The sequence below is a fragment of the Phaenicophaeus curvirostris genome, chromosome 1 (assembly GCF_032191515.1).
Source record: "Phaenicophaeus curvirostris isolate KB17595 chromosome 1, BPBGC_Pcur_1.0, whole genome shotgun sequence".
Taxonomy (NCBI): Eukaryota; Metazoa; Chordata; class Aves; order Cuculiformes; family Cuculidae; genus Phaenicophaeus; species Phaenicophaeus curvirostris.
In genome coordinates, this window is record NC_091392.1 from 160,076,214 (window position 1) to 160,092,372 (window position 16,159).

The window sequence follows — 16,159 nt, forward strand, 5'->3', positions numbered from 1 at the left end:
GACGCCAAGCGCTGTTTCTCCGGGCTCCTCGAACTACATTTCCCGTCGTGCAGCGGGGCGGGACGCCAAGCGCTGTTTCTCCGGGCTCCTCGAACTACATTTCCCGTCGTGCAGCGGGGCGGCGCCGGGCGGGCGCTGTCGGGGCCCCCGCGGGCGGCGGGGCAGCTCCGTCTCTCTCGGCAGGTGAGCGCCCCCGCCTCCCCCTGCTCTGCCCGCCACCCTCTCCTTCTCCCGCTCTCCCTTAGGCCTCCTCCGCTCCCCTCCTGCCTCCCCCGCTCCCCTCCTGCCTCCCCCGGCCTCGCCTCAGGCCGTCGGCGGGGAGCGAGGCTCCCTCAGAGCTGCCCGTGTCCGCCCGGCCCGCAGTTCTCACGCTCCGCTCGACCGGATTAGTTGAAGTTTGTTTTTTTTTTTTTTCCAGTGCTAAAAGCTGAAGGAATTATCAGGAACCGGCCTGTGGGGCTGTCGGGGCAGCGGGCGATCTCCCTTCTCCTCCCCAGCCCGCCGCGTCGTTTCTGTCCGCAGCGCTAATGCATCCTCGTTCATAAAGTATAAGTGGATCACATAACTGGTGGGTTTTCCATCTTCTGTCCTTTACAGGTTCTTTTCCTTCGGAGCACAATGGGAGTTCAAGGACTTTGGAAACTGCTTGAATGCGCTGGGAGACCTATAAACCCAGAAACGCTGGAAGGAAAAATTCTGGCTGTCGGTATCCTTTAAAAGTAAAGCTGAAGAGCCAGATTGGTGTGGGAGGTTATTTTAATGATTTCACTCCTTTCTATGTGATCTATTGTGTTTAGCTTTTTTTAAAAAAAATTATTATTATACATATCAATGCTTTGATAAGTAGTTACTATGCTTTATAATAGGTAGAATACTAAGCTCTTAATTATTTTTTGTAATCTTTCAAGAAAGAGACTTTTTTAATAGGTTCCGTACGCAAGTGTTGGGCTATAGGATTTTCTGCTTTATAAATAAATGTGCTGCTTGTGGTAGGACTGTAAGATGAAGTGTAAATACTTTTGCTTCAACTTTCATATCTACTTAGTTAAATGCTGGAAAGATGTGGAAAGAGGTTACCTTTCATTTATCTGTAAAAATATCTGGGAAGGTGTTACCTGCTGCACAGTTGTTTCAACTCTGCTTTTTTTGTCCAGGGCGATAAGGGCAAGAATTTATTCTTCTCCAAGGTTCACAAGTATTTGGATAACTTTGGCTTTGAGGAGCCAAGCCTGGAACAGTGGGCAAAAGCCACTCAAGTCAAATATGTGCACTTTATAAAAACTATTAATATGATGTATGTGTAAGACAGCACATTTTTTTCCTCTTAACGGCTCTTTTAAGATATCAGTATTTGGTTGAACCAAGCTATAAAGGGAGCTAGAGACCGTGGTGGTAATTCCATACAAAATGCTCACCTCCTCACTCTGTTTCATCGACTCTGCAAATTACTGTTTTTCCGAATTCGGCCTGTCTTTGTTTTTGATGGAGAGGCACCGCTTTTGAAGAGGCAAACCTTGGTATGTACCTTTGCTGAGTCATTGCAATTCGAAATAAGGTGTATTTCTGCTGATACTGAGTAGCCCATATTCAATTTCCTTCTTATGCTTGTGAGCGGTGAGGATGGAGGTTTTCAAGTGTGCTGCTGAGCAGATGTTCTTTGCAGTCCTAGTCTTGGTTGGGTGTTGGAGCATGCAGTAGCTGCCTTTCATAGAATCATAGAATCATCAGGTTGGAAGAGACCCACCGGATCATCGAGTCCAACCATTCCTATCAAACACTAATCCATGCCCCTCAGCACCTCGTCTACCCGTCCCTTAAACACCTCCAGGGAAGGTGACTCAACCACCTCCCTGGGCAGCCTGTTCCAGTGCCCAATGACCCTTTCCGTCCCTCTTGTCCTGTCCCCTGTCACTTGGGGATATATTTCGATATATTCAGTTTTGATTTGCATACAAAATGGATTGCAAGTAGGTAGATGATGGCATAAGCCTTGGTCTTGCTCCAGAATGAACACAGTCCTGAATGCGGCTCTTACAAGCATTTGGGCACGTAAGCTGAAAGTCGTTGCTGAGTCTAACAGAGGAAACCGACAGAGAGAGATCTGAAGTGGATCTAAAGTTTATGTCCCCATTGATGTAGGATGAGTTAGGAGTTGCTTATGGGCTCATCATGCAGAATTATAACAATTCATTGAATACCTGTGTTCAGCATCCAGCAAAATCTCTTATTTTCATAGGCTAAACGAAGACAAAGAAAGGAAATTGCCTTGAGTGATTCCAGAAAAACTACAGAGAAGCTCTTGAAAACATTTTTGAAGAGACAAGTTATCAAAACTGCACTTACAGGCAAAAGGCAAGAATAAAAACTGTTTTCTCTTTGTTATATGTAGCAGAAAAGTTTTTAATGTAGCTTTTAATCACTGGTATGTTTTGTCTTTTTTTAATTTCCTTAAGCAATGAAGCTTTTCCCAGTCTGACAGAAATTCGAAGAGAAGGAATCGATGATATGTATGCATTGCCTTCTTTAGAGAAGGAAGAGCAGAACAGGTAGGTAGAATTAAGAAAAATAACTCAAATAGCTATAATAAACTCAGATAAAAGTCTAAACCACATTTTTTTGGTGCTGCTGAAAGTCCTTTGACCCATGAGGCTCCATAATATAAAAAGTATATTTCTTTATTTTATTTCAATTTCTTTTTGGAGAGTTTGGTTTGTAGCTCTGGATAAACAAGCCTTCTAGTTATTTATGGGAAAGTAATGGAAGAAGCTTTCAGCTTTAGATTCTGCACTGGATTCATGCTTAAGGATGAAAGTGCTGCCTTAGCCTCTGTGGCCTTACCTATATGACTAAATGGAACTGATTGTTCAAGCTTGGGTAGTTGGTGTGTGGCACCTTGATTCCCATTTGTGGGCCTTGGTTCATTAGTGTAGACGTGGTCAGCAGAAGTAGGTTTTGTATGCACTTGTCAAACTTATGACATCATCTTAAATGACACTAGGTGGGAATGCAGAGCTGTCCATTAGATGTCTTATATATGACTTTATATACTTTAAATGCTGACCAAATAAGAATTGGGTAATGATTTAACTGACAACAGTTGTTTCAATCTAGTTTTAACTGAGATAAGTCTCCCTTATTGCTTTCTGTTCAGATCTTTTTGACTTGTGTGTGTATTTACATGTGTATTTGTATGAATATGCATATATATGTGTGTGCTTTGATGTTGTGTGTGAATTTTTGTACTTATCGGTGAAAGGATGATTGATGTCCTTTTGCTTACAATAGGAACTTTATTGTCCTAGGTAAATATCTGCATCTTTTTTTCTCTTCATGATTTTTAGCTCAGAGGAGGAAGATGAAAAAGAATGGAGAGAGAGAATGACCAATAAAAAAATGTTGATGGTAAGCGCATCCTAATTGCCCTGCCACTGTGAACAATCCTCCTGTTCATGTGCTATGCTTGAAAGACAAACAAATAGATCTTACTGTAGCATCACTTGTCAAGCAAAGAAGTAAATTTTAAATACTCTGTGAATTCCTACTAATGAAATAGAAATGCAATTTTCTCCATTATAATACAGCAGTATAGGAGTTTCTTACGTTATCTTTTTTTCTTTTGACTGCTTTCTCTGGACATGTGTTGAAGGAATTGTTTTTCCTAATGATATAAATAAAATGTATGTATTTGTGCATGTGTGTAGGCATGTATAAGACAGCATATTTAATGAAATTCCCATGCTTCTTCAAATATGAATTCAAGTTGAATCACTTTGATCCTTGACTTTTCACAGTTAAATTCTGTATTCTCTTCTGAAGCTGGTGAAAGGGCTGGAGAATAGGCCTTATGAGGAATGGCTGAGAGAGCTGGGGTTGTTTAGCCTGGAGAAGAGGAGGCTGAGGGGAGACCTCACTGCTCTCTATAACTGCCTGAAAGGAGGTTGTAGAGAGGGGGGTGCTGGCCTCTTCTCCCAAATGACAGGGGACAGGACAAGAGGAAATGGCCTCAAGCTCCGCCAGGGGAGATTCAGGCTGGACATTAGGAAAAAAATTTTTCACAGAAAGGGTTATTGGGCACTGGAACAGGCTGCCCAGGGAGGTGGTTGAGTCACCTTCCCTGGAGGTGTTTAAGGGACGGGTGGATGAGGTGCTAAGGGGCATGGTTTAATATTTGATAGGAATGGTTGGACTTGATGATCCGATGGGTCTCTTCCAACCTGGTTATTCTATGATTCTGTGATCTCGTGGGACAAGGAGAAGAGAAATACATAACGTAAGAAGAAGGCATAATGAGTAATAAAATTATCTCTGCTTTCATCAACACTAAAATAACCCTAAAACAAACAAAAAAACCTCTTGGAAATACTATAAGTTTAACATAAGTTTACGGTAGTTGACAGCGAGAAGAACTGCTTTGGAAGGTGTGCTGGTTTCAGCTGGGGTAGAGTTAATTTTCTTCCTAGTAAAGTGGGAAGTGCACAAGAAGGTGGAAGGGAGCACAGGAGGGATAGCTGATCCAAACTGGCCAAAGCAACAATGAGTTGGTGGGGTTTTTTTTGTTTTTATTGTTCTTGTTGTTCTGTAGTATGAAATATGTTTATGTTGTTTTCCATTTTTTAGGAAGAGTTATGTGAAAATCCTTATTCTATAGATGTTGAATCAGATGATTTCAACAAGCTGCCTCCAGAAATAAAACATGAGATCTTGACTGACATGAAAGAAATCACAAATCGAAGAAGAACATTATTTGAAGCAATGCCAGAGGTAATATTTAAAACAGTTTTCAAGCCATCAGAATGGAGCTATTGCCATTAATGCAGATGAAGACTACATAAGAGTATCACATCTGGAAAGTTTTACCCCCAGGCCTGTTTAATAAGAGATGTTATGTTGAGAGGAAAAAAACCCAATGAGATAATGACTCCAAACAGAGCCTTTTCATGTGTCAGAGACTAATTCTGCAACGGAAATATGTCCATTCAGTTCCCTGTCTCTTGATTTCCACTAAAATTAGTGGAGCTAATTAAGTTTGGCAAGAATGGAAAAGATTTCTCTGTCTCATGCCTCATCAGCATTATGTCCAAGTTTTCAACTGCAAAAATGTACTACTGGTGTGGATGAACCAGACAGAATGAAGGCAGCTTGGATTCTGAACTCTTGGGTTGTTAGAAGATCTGGCAGTTAGGAAAGGGCTTTTATAGCTTAGGCAGATGTGTTACTGAAGCCATTCAGTGACAAGTAGAGAATCCTATAGCACCACTTGTACAATAGCTTCTCAGAGCATGGTTAGATTTCAGAAGTGCAATATGTGTCAGATCAAATGGTAGCTTGTGCCCCAGTGTAAGCCAAGAACCACTGTCTTGAAACCATCTACGCGTGGTTTCTTTAATAATTACTTAGTTTCTAAGACGGGGACCAGCTCTGTTAGCCAGCTAAGTTTTGTTCGTCACTTCATTGAAATCTTGTTGCCTTTAGCCAGCATTCAGAAATACTTAATGGTACCTTTTAGAATTGTTCTGTGTTACCAGGCTAGTGTTGCAGTTGCTTGGGATTGTGGCAGTCAGGGAAAGACAAATGTTACCTGTTTAAAGGAAACCCCTAAAAGTCTCTCCAGAGTGTGGTAAGCGAAGTTGCTTAAAAGGTGCAGCTAGTGGTTTATTTGAATTGACTTGGTTGATTGTGTTCTTTTATTTATTTTTTTTTTTAAGGGATCTGATGACTTTTCCCAGTACCAGCTTAGGGGTTTGCTTAAGAAAAGCAGCCTCAGTCGGTGCATAGAAAATGTACAAAAAGAATTGAATCAACAGCATTCGGGTGAAATCCAAACACAATATGAAAATGAAGGTGGTTTTGTGAAAGAAGTGGAATCTAGGAAGGTAGTCTCTGAAGATGCTTCTCACTATATCCTAATAAAGGGTATGTCAGATCTTAATTTTATAAAATCTTGTTTGCTGTGTGCAGTCTGCAGCTGTCAGTTTTAAGAAAACTTAAATATTATTTACAAGTGCATGTAGCCAATACTTTGTATGAAATGTGCATTACTGTTAGACATAATTGTGATCTGTAAAAGTGTGGAAAACTGATTTATTGATCTTTATATAATATTGTCCATTATGTAACACAGAAAGTTAGTATAAAGCTGTTTTTTACTAAAATAAAAGCAAACTCCCAAAACTTTCTTTCAGGCATTCAAGCAAAAGAAACTACAAGTAAAGACTTGGAAACTACTCCAGGACCCTCATCAAAAATACTTGAGTTGAATAAATCAGATAAAATCAATGAATCTCCTGCTAATGAAAAACTGGTTGCATCTGACAAGTTGCAGACAGATAGTAGTGTGGTGACAGCACCACCCTCTCCTCGGACTTTGCTTGCTATTGAGGCAGCTATGGCAGAAAGCAGCTCAGAAGATGAATTGGGGGATGAAGATACTGGACAATTGAACATAGACCAGTCTGTAAGAGAGAAAGGCAGTGTGTCTCCAAGAACACTGTGGGCAATTCAGCAAGTTCTGAGTGATGATGATAAAAGGGAGGAAGTTGTTACTGTTGGAACCGATGGTGTGTTACGAGAAAGATCAGAAGTAAAAGATGTTCTGCTTAGTAGCTCGGATGAGGAAGATTGGATTCCTGAAGTCAAGGAGTTAAAAAAAACCCCTACAATTCATTTGTCAAACCAAGTGATTATGCAAGACACTGAATGTGAACAAAAGAATCAGGAGTTGGAAAAAAATCATTTTACACACAAGAACACCAATGAATTTAGAACTGAAAATTATTCTTGTATTGACAACACCGAGAAAGGCAAAGAAGATGTGGACAAAGAAGAAAATGGTTCCAAAATGGACTTAAGTTCTTTGAGAGATAAGGATATAAACTTGTGCTTGCAGAAGCCAAGCTGTTCCCTTGTACAAACTAGTGGAGAGGCTTTGATTCCTGCTGAAACAACAGAACTTTCTAAAAATAAGGAAAATGTGAAGGTTTCTGAAAAAATAGAGGACGTAATTTTGCAAAAAGAAGAGAATTTTTCTGAGGTACAGAAGGATATTGGATCTTTTCCAGAAACAAAAAGTCCTGTGGAGGGAAGAGAAGGGATATCGCAATCTGAAGACAGTGATTCTGATGGTATGTGCTTTTTGATTGTCTAAAAAGATACAAAAGCAGAACTTCATTGTATTTATAGTTGGTTGAAGTTAACATTTTCTCCTACTAAGAAATGCTTTAGAATACATCTTTTCCTAGATATGTAGGAGGCAGGGAAGAAAATCTGAGCTATGTTTTTCCTCTTCGTGTTATGTTTTATTACTGAAATCTGAGTATACAAGACAGTCAGGCAAGCGTGCTGTTGTGTTCATTGAGCTTATCTGGTGTACTAATGATCAACCACTTGGTTTGTGTAATGTCGCAATCCTTATATCTATTTACCGTGTACAGCCAAAACAAAAAAAAGGAAAAAAAATCACTGCCCAAGTTAAAAATGCAAACAAATACCTCTGCTTATACAAGCATCAGGAAGTTGAAATCTATATTTTACTTTAACAGGAAGCTTCATTGAAGTGGATACTGCAATCAGTAATGGAGCTGAGTTTCTTACTAAATATGATGAAAAACTGAGTGGTGAATCAGCATTTCCAGAAATGGAGACAGACAGACAAGATATTGTCACACAGGATTTGCTAAAGGAGTCTGATGAAGTGCAGCTGGCAACCAATCAGAATGTTGAAAGAGAAGATGATGGTAAAGATGCAGCGGATGAGTGGCAAAATATTAGTTTGGTAACTCCTTGTTATATGTTTTGAGCCAGTAATGAAGTGCTGTGTCCCTAAGTAGTTTTTAAGAAAAAACTACTGGACAGCTTCTTCCTGTTTTATTGCTTTCTCATATACGTATTTAATTCTATGGGAACTGATTTTTCTTTAAAGGTGATAGTTAACCATAATCTCTCTGAAATCAGAGGAAAACTTTAAGGTTTTAGCACTCTGATGAACAGACCTATCTCTGCTCTTATAATTTACTGCATTGAAGAAGCTATGACAACTTCCCAGCGTGAATTAATGGAGCGTATACTACTAGAATAATTGTAGTTGGAGACCTATTACTTTACTCAGCTAATTAGGCCTGAATAGTTGAGATGATGAAAATCTTATTTCATTTTTCAGGAAGAACTAGAAGAATTAGAAAATGACCTTTCTGCTGAGCAGAATATGCTTCAGACTCAAAAACAGCAGCAGGAACGTGTTGCTGCTTCTGTAACTGGACAGATGTTCTTGGAAAGCCAGGTAGCATTTCTTGAATCATTTCAATTTGATATAGGATGATGTGGTCCTTTGCTTGCCCCACCTCCAACATTTTCTCAGAAGCCGTTAGTAATTTTGCTTAATTATAGGTGGGGATTTTTATCTGAGGTTAAATAACGTATTGCAAAAAAGCAAATTTTGTAATATGCATAAAAATATATGCATATCAAAACACCCTCCAAAGGGTGCCTAGTCTGCTCACTGTTTCCTGCTTGATATGAATGTTTCTTATATGCTTTCATGCTCTTTTCTGAGCTAAGATGATAACTGATTTGGTTTGGTTGGTTTGTTTTTAACCTGCAACTTTATTTCATGGAGCATATGTAATTGTAATGCATGGACTTTTCTCTGTGTTGAAGTAGCGGTTGTGGAAAGCACAATACTTATGTATGCTTGTGTAATTAAGATAGCAGATTATCAAACTGCATAGCAATAATGTGATCAAGTAGTACTTGACTTTACATGGCACTGTATGTTTTGAGGTTAGTAAGTAAGATTCCCCCCTTGGCTTAACTACTTGGCACTTTTGAGTGGAAATTAAGATTTGTTATGAAATATTAAATTCCAGTAGTGAATCTAGCAGTTCTGAGTCAAACAGAAGTATAATTGAAGTTCATTTTTTATCTGAAATATGATGTGATTTCTCTCCTTCCAGGAACTTCTCCGTCTGTTTGGAATTCCATATATTGAAGCTCCGATGGAGGCAGAGGCACAGTGTGCTTTATTGGACCTTACCGATCAGACCTCTGGGACAATCACTGATGATAGTGATGTTTGGTTATTTGGCGCACGACACGTTTATAAAAATTTCTTTAGTCAAAACAAATATGTGGAATATTATCAGTATGTTGATTTTCAAAACCAGCTGGGTAAGCCTCGGGTATTGATTTGTTAGACAATCTTTAATAAGGCAATGCTACCATGTATCTTTTTGAAGTTTTATTTCCTACAGAATTTTGTGTCTGTTACTGTAGTGCCTGCTCTTTAGAGATTCTCTAAAGACATTCAGTTAGGTTGCTGTTTTTTAGTGCCAGATGGTCCCTCTGGATTTGCAGCTATTAGTTACTCTTGCATTTAATATACTAAATTAGTGTGATGATCATCAAAGCTGGAGGTATGGACCACAGTACCAGTTTTTGGGTAAATGTCAGCGTGACTTTTCTGACATGGGGGGAAAATGGTCTTCCAATGTCATCAAATTTATGGTCTTCTGGACATGGAAGTTGATTTTGGATGTATTGACATGTAACGTGTTAGAGAAGGATCCAGAATACATATATACTCTGTAAAAGGTTTTAGTTGTTTTTTTTAGTTAATACTGACAGCTTTTATTTCTTCTGTCAGATTGCTCTTGTACCAGTCTAATCAAATTGTTGCTAATTATGGTGAACTATTAAACTTCAGAGTCATGTATTGTATTAGGGGAAACATGAGACAATTTAAACTTTTTCTTATGGCTTCTTTAAGCAGAACTCTATAAAGGCAGTTTTGATGTTTTCAAAGTTGAGAGAGGCTATAGTCTTTGAAATAATATCTTAATGTCTTCAGCATGTAATATTTCAGAAAGTTTTGATGCAATGAAAAATACGCTTGGTTTCACCTCCTAGCAAATTGAATGCAATGTTTTCCCCTTGTACTTATTTCTGCTTAAGTTTGCTACTGTAGCTTCCTTGGAAAAGATGCTGTAATAACATTTGTGTGATTTTTAGCTGTTATTAGTGTAATAAACGAGAGGGTTTGTTTGTTTATTCATTTATTGGAGAAAATAGTCACCATTGGTCTTTATCACATTCCTCTGCAGTCTTACTCTTCTATTCCATTTGCATGTGTTATACAAGTCCTCTTTCTTGACAGTTGGATATCCTGACTATCATGCTGATGGTCCTGCTTTGTGTGCTTAGATACACATCTCTCCTTTTCTCTACTGTTTTTTTGTTAATTTTTATTATTTTTTGAATATAAACTCCTGAGGCAGTTCACTGAAAATCAGTCTGGTTGCCTGAGATCTTGTAGCGTAACAAGTACAAGTGTCCTGCTGGGTTCTTCCTTCTTTCTAGCTGTGTCTTGCACAGAGCAAATGCTTTCCTGTTTGGGAACACTTTTAAGGAGCAGAGGCATTGGTATTATGGACTAGCATTCAAAAGTGAGGAACTGAATGTTTTTATTTCTGATTTCGTGAGTTACTAAGTTCAAGTCAGCATTACATGAAAACAGGACAGTAACTGGAGGAATATATATAAAATAATATCTTTTAGCTTTTAGAAACCCAGAATTTCCAAGTAGTCTTTACACTGTAATGTTTTAATTTTGGCAAGATGTGTTTATCAAGTTAGCACAGTATAATGCAACTACTCATGCTTTAGCTAGCAGTGGCATATTAATATTGCTCCTGATACAATTGAGCAAATTCTGATGTTAAATTAAGTGTAATTTTATGGAGTTAATGCTTTTGTATTCCTTTTTTTTTTTCCTGATAATATATTCTTTCTTAATTTGAAAAAGAACAGATGCTGAATCCACTGGATTTATTTTGTTTATGCACTTTCTTTTACAGGATTGGATCGAAGCAAGCTAATTAATTTGGCATACTTGCTTGGAAGTGACTACACTGAGGGCATCCCAAATGTTGGTTTTGTAACAGCAATGGAGATTTTAAATGAATTTCCTGGACATGGGTTGGAACCTCTCTTAAAATTTGCGTATGCTTTGTCATATTTTGATTTCTTTGTCTCTCTGTAATGTGAATATTAGTGAATATACTTCTCTGCTGCTTAAGTACACAGGCTATCTTTAAAGAGACTAACTGAACTGCAAAATATGTGACTCTATTATATCACTATTTGAAATGGCAGGTAAATAAGGTGACATGTTGATGCAACAATTACAGTGAGACTAACGAAGACAATAGAACAGCTGTAGAACTGTGCAACTGCCTCTGAGGTCATTGCAGAGCTGGATCCCTAGTGGAGTGGAGGTTGTTTCTCCCTGAGATTGTGAGAAGGTGCTGTAGCTTGCTTATAGAGAAAAAGAGACTTGATTGGTGAGGCATGGATGACCTGAAGAGAGATAGACAGGTAGGCTGTGGAGAACAATCAGATTTGAAGAGAGCCAAGCCAGTTGTATTGGCATTGGCGAGGATAGTTAGAAGCTTTTTGTTTTGTTTTTTTTTAACCAAAAATACCTCTAAAAATGTTCATTATGTGTAGAACATCTTTCCCAAGTGAGGCTGAATTTAGAGCCTTCTGAATTTAGGGCTTCTGGGGAATCCAGTTGATGTTGGCTGCTGTAGCTTATGATGGCTGTGTTTACTGTATATGTTTTATCTTTTCTACTTTCAGATTATATGCTCCTCTGGCCATTTTTATTTGGAAATTTTCTTCCTCCTCTCATGCAAAAACTGAAGGAGGGAGACCAATTAAGGCAATTGAAATTAGCGTGGTGACTCTTGATATTCCAAATTATATTTTACAGAGGCAAATTAATACTTTCCTTTGTTTTTCAGTGAGTGGTGGAATGAGGCTCAGAAGAATAAGAAATTGAGACCTAATCCACATGATACCAAAGTCAAGAAGAAGCTGCGGGACCTGCAGCTTTCTTCAGGTTTCCCAAATCCTGCAGTGGCAGAAGCATACCTGAAACCTGTGGTGGATGAAACGAGGGGTTTGTTCACCTGGGGGAAGCCTGATGTAGAACAGATCAGAGAATATCCTTGAACTATATGTCAGGACTTGTTTGCTAAAAGTACTCGGGCTGAACTTCATAGGGCAAATCAGTGAGTCAGTAGTGGAGTGTGGAATTCTTAACATCTCAATGGGGTGAGCCCCCCCCCCACCTCCTCATCTGCATGTGCTCGCCTACAATGATAACTAGCTCCAGAATGGAATGCAGCCATGCATGTGTGGCATTTGGGGATGCTTCCTTTCGGATGCAAAGAGAGTCTCATAGCTGGACTGACTCATCTTGTGGTGTTTTGCTTCTGTAACTGTGCTGTGCCTATTTCTAGGCTTAGTGTGGGATTGTTGGCACACTCTTGATGCATGTTTGCGATTTTTCACAAATAAGTTCTAAAACCTAGTCAGAAATGGTGATTCAGTCTGTGCTTTATCCCTAGGTACTCACTGCACTTCTTGCAATTACCTCTGTTTCTTTTACCTGTTGCAGGTTGAGCCCCAGTGAATTGTTGAAAAGTAGTGGCAATGCAGGCATAGCGAATAGTGTTTTAAACAGTAAATAAAACTTGCAGGGTGTGCAAAAATAAGGTTTATTTAGAGATATTTTATCTGACAACAGTACTATATAGCCAAAATGAGCTCTGCCTTCACTGAGACATGCTTTTGGAAATGATAGTATAGGAGAAGAAGCTCTGTAACTAACAGAGGTGTAACAGTGTGATTGAGATACATAATATGATGCTGGAGCCATCCACATAAATGAGCTGTAATAACTTTAAAAGAGTATTTTCTCTGGTTTTGTAGTAGAAAAAACTTTGGAGTAGCTTTCCTTCAGACATTGTTTATTTGAGAAATTTTCATTTTATGAGTTCACAAAATACTAGTAGTCATAGACATTTTGTAAAGTTCCTTAACTTTCAGCACATTCTGTCAGAATCACTTTGGCTGGACTAGGACAAAGGTAGATGAAATCCTTTCGCCTGTGATAAAACAGCTGAACTTGCAGCAGGTAAAGTATAGAACTGATTTAAGGGTAACTGGAAAATTGTAAGAAGCATCTTAAAATGAACTGAAAGGCTTTAATCTAAAATACATTTCTTAGAAACTGGGATTTGGACATATTTTTTTAGTCTTCATATATATTTTTTACAAGTCATTAAATTTGCTTCTTTAGGCTTAATTTGTGTGTGATTTAGGTGTGCTGTAAGGCAGTGTACATAATTTCAGTTGTTGGTTTTGAATTTTGTTGTCTATCAGGTACCTCTCTCAAGTCCAGGTTGCTCTTTGTTCTGGAGGTAGCTGAAACTACAGGTACCTCAAGCACCTTCAGGACTTCTACAAGACAGTGTTCTGCCTCTAAAAATGATTTATAAAAATGCTTTCTAAAAATGATTTATAAAAATGATTTCAATGAAGTGAGACTGACCACTGTGTACCATCCATATCCTTAAAGGTGGAGTGCTGAACCTTTGATCAAGCATCCATTAATATTATTACTCTAATTTCCAAATAAATGTGCTGTCAACTTTAATAAAACTTAAAAGGGAATAGTGGTGCATGCTTTGATGCTGTGAAAGTCAGCTGTAAAATGTATCACCTAAGGTCAGGTTCTTTTCTCCTTTTGCTGTAAGCAAGATAGATACATAGTTTAAACCAATCTTCTAGACTCTCTGTCACTGAAAGGAGTGAAAGGTACCAAAACCTGTAGTTAAGTCCATATACTTTCACGCTGACTGGTAAATACTTTGGAAACATGTGTCTCAGACAATTTTAGGGAGACTATAGAGGATTAACGTACTCTGTTCAGCAAGCCTACCTGTGGTTGAGTAACACAGGCCCATTATGTGTGACTGCTGCTAGTTCTACTCTTAAATCTTTACAATGTAGCAGCCTGTGTTACCATGAATTTGAGTCAAATGACTACATTTTGTTGCACTAGCATATGGGGATGTATAATGCATTTTCTGCACTTACTTACTAAACATTCTGCTTTAACAATGAAAAGTGAAGCTAAGGATGTGTTTGTAAGGACACAGGAGTTCTACAGGGATTTTCTATATGAGGGCTGAAAATAGCAATGTATATCTAATCATCATCAGCACATTGTTTATAAAATTTCACTGGAGTTTGCTTGTTATTTAGTTTCTGTAAAGGTTCTTGATGCATAATTTATGATAAAGGATAGGTAGCACTATAATAATGCATGTCATTTTTCAAATCTATTGCATGCATATTGATTTCATTAGTGCTTTGTCCTGCTTTAGTTTGAGATGTTTCATAATGTAACTGATAACAGTTGAATTCCCATCACAAAACATAAAGATGTTTCACTGTTTTTTTTTTTTATAGACTCAGCTTCGAATTGATTCATTCTTCAGACTAGCACAGCATGAAAAACAAACTATTAAAAGTCAGAGACTGCGCAGAGCTGTGACCTGTCTGAAGAGAAAGGAAAAAGAAGCTGCTGATGAAATTCAAGAGGCCACTGCTGTTATGGAAATAGAACTTAAACATCATGAGGAAAGGAAAGGGGAAAGTACTGCAGGCTGCGCAAATGAAGCTGTGGCAACAGAAGTTCGAAAAGGAAAGAGAAGGAAACATGCAGATTCCAGCAAAGAACATTTGTATGCAGGTGGCTTTATTGGGAGTCTGCATCTGTCAGAAACATCTAGTGACTCCTCAGCTGAGGAATCGGAAAGCAGAGATTTAGGCAAAGGCAAAAGGAGGAAAAATATGTCTACAAGGGAGACAGCAGGCCATAAAGAGAAAAAGAGGTGCAGTAGCTCAAGTGGTGAGGATGGAGATCATGGAAATGTAGTCATGGTAACTGCCAAACCTGTGTTTGAGGGCAGAAAAAAGAGATCACAGAGTAAAAGAGGAAGAAAAAAGAAAAATTTGTAAAGAAAAAGTCTTAAAGATATACACGTGTGTGTTTTCTATGACTTAAGCTTTGTAAATATTCTAATGAATTTTTGCTAAAAGAGAATAAATAATACCTATTTGTCTTGTATTTGCCATGCATTTTGTATCCAGATCTTAACAGTGAAAAAAAAATATTTTTAGCCTATCGACTCATTAAAGATGCAGATTGGATTTAATGTGTTCTCTGTTTTGAGATTTAAAATTGAGCCAAAACATGATGTCCATTCATTAACATTCTAACTGAGGTGGGATAACTGTTAAATTCCCATGCAATCTTTTGCTTCGTTAACTAAAACTAAATGAAATTTTGAAAACTTGTTTTTTTTCCTGGGTGGTGAGAGAAGGAAAATCAGTTCAATTAACGTTCATTATTCCTTTCACTATGTCTGTATCAAAAGTTTTGTGCTCAAAGTAATGTTATTGAACCATTTGTGAGACAATGTAAGTACTTGTAAAATCTCACATGAAATCATACAGTAGAGTAAGCCCTTATATAATCTGAGCCACAGTACTTGCTTACGTTCTGAATGTCAGTGTCGCCTTTCTAGACTTGGAATTACAGGACCGTATCCAAAGACAGACTTATGTCTGCAAAAGTGATGTTTAGAGGTAGCCACTGGTCACAGCACTTGTGGGATTAATTTATGGGAGCAATAACATTAGTTTCACAGCTTTCACATTGCTCTTTAGTCCTCCTTACTTTTTCTATCTTCTAATATTTTTACTTCATTTCCCATTGTTCGATTGTTTGAAAGCCCAAGTCCATATAATTAAGTTTTGTATGAAAAACTGGCCTCCCCTAAAAGGATGAAGGGCTGAGGTAAACCAGGTAGGATTTGGCCCTTATAGTTGCTGTGAGACTAGTACTTAATGTACGGTGTTTACTGAGTAAAAATGGTCCCTTTTGATATGATAATCTTTTATAAAATAATATTTTAAGGAAATTATTATCCCAGACAGCCAGTTTACAGCAGTTTTGTAAATTACTTGTTAGTATTACTGAATTTTGCTTTAGAATTGTAGGTTGGGTCTTAGTGATTTGTTTTACAGTTTCTAAGAGTAGAAGAGCTCCTATCAATTTCTTCAGGCAAGTATGTTAAAGCACAGAGACCTTCAGTTCTCTACAGGACTTGCTTAGTATTCTACAATAATTTACTTTTTTTTTCAATGGCACCTACAAACCCCAGTTAAGGTCAGTCTGGTTTTGCTAAAAACTGGGTAAAGTAAAAGGCAGTTCCTTTCCTGGGTTGATTACAGTCCCAAGAAGAGAAAA

The 16,159-nt window shown here is 38.2% G+C and overlaps 1 protein-coding gene across 1 annotated transcript; it reads left to right on the forward strand.

The window, feature by feature from the left end:
• Positions 1-124: 124 nt before the first annotated feature.
• Positions 125-15,009, forward strand: ERCC5 (ERCC excision repair 5, endonuclease). Its single transcript, XM_069879336.1, has 16 exons — positions 125-183; positions 598-706; positions 1,342-1,517; positions 2,237-2,352; positions 2,454-2,546; positions 3,342-3,402; positions 4,618-4,761; positions 5,706-5,913; positions 6,183-7,121; positions 7,539-7,771; positions 8,156-8,275; positions 8,949-9,162; positions 10,848-10,992; positions 11,796-11,996; positions 12,889-12,973; positions 14,314-15,009. Exons 2-16 carry the CDS (start codon positions 619-621, stop codon positions 14,863-14,865), a joined length of 3,375 nt encoding a protein of 1,124 aa, XP_069735437.1. The 5' UTR covers positions 125-183; positions 598-618; the 3' UTR covers positions 14,866-15,009.
• Positions 15,010-16,159: the final 1,150 nt, after the last annotated feature.

Excerpts from the sequence above, each read along its gene's own strand:
- ERCC5 (XM_069879336.1), top strand. The coding sequence starts at position 619 with ATGGGAGTTCAAGGACTTTGGAAACTGCTTGAATGCGCTGGGAGACCT. Across the intron at positions 3,403-4,617 it reads CCAATAAAAAAATGTTGATG|GAAGAGTTATGTGAAAATCC; the intron begins GTAAGCGCATCC and ends TCCATTTTTTAG. Across the intron at positions 11,997-12,888 it reads GATGTAGAACAGATCAGAGA|ATTCTGTCAGAATCACTTTG; the intron begins ATATCCTTGAAC and ends AACTTTCAGCAC.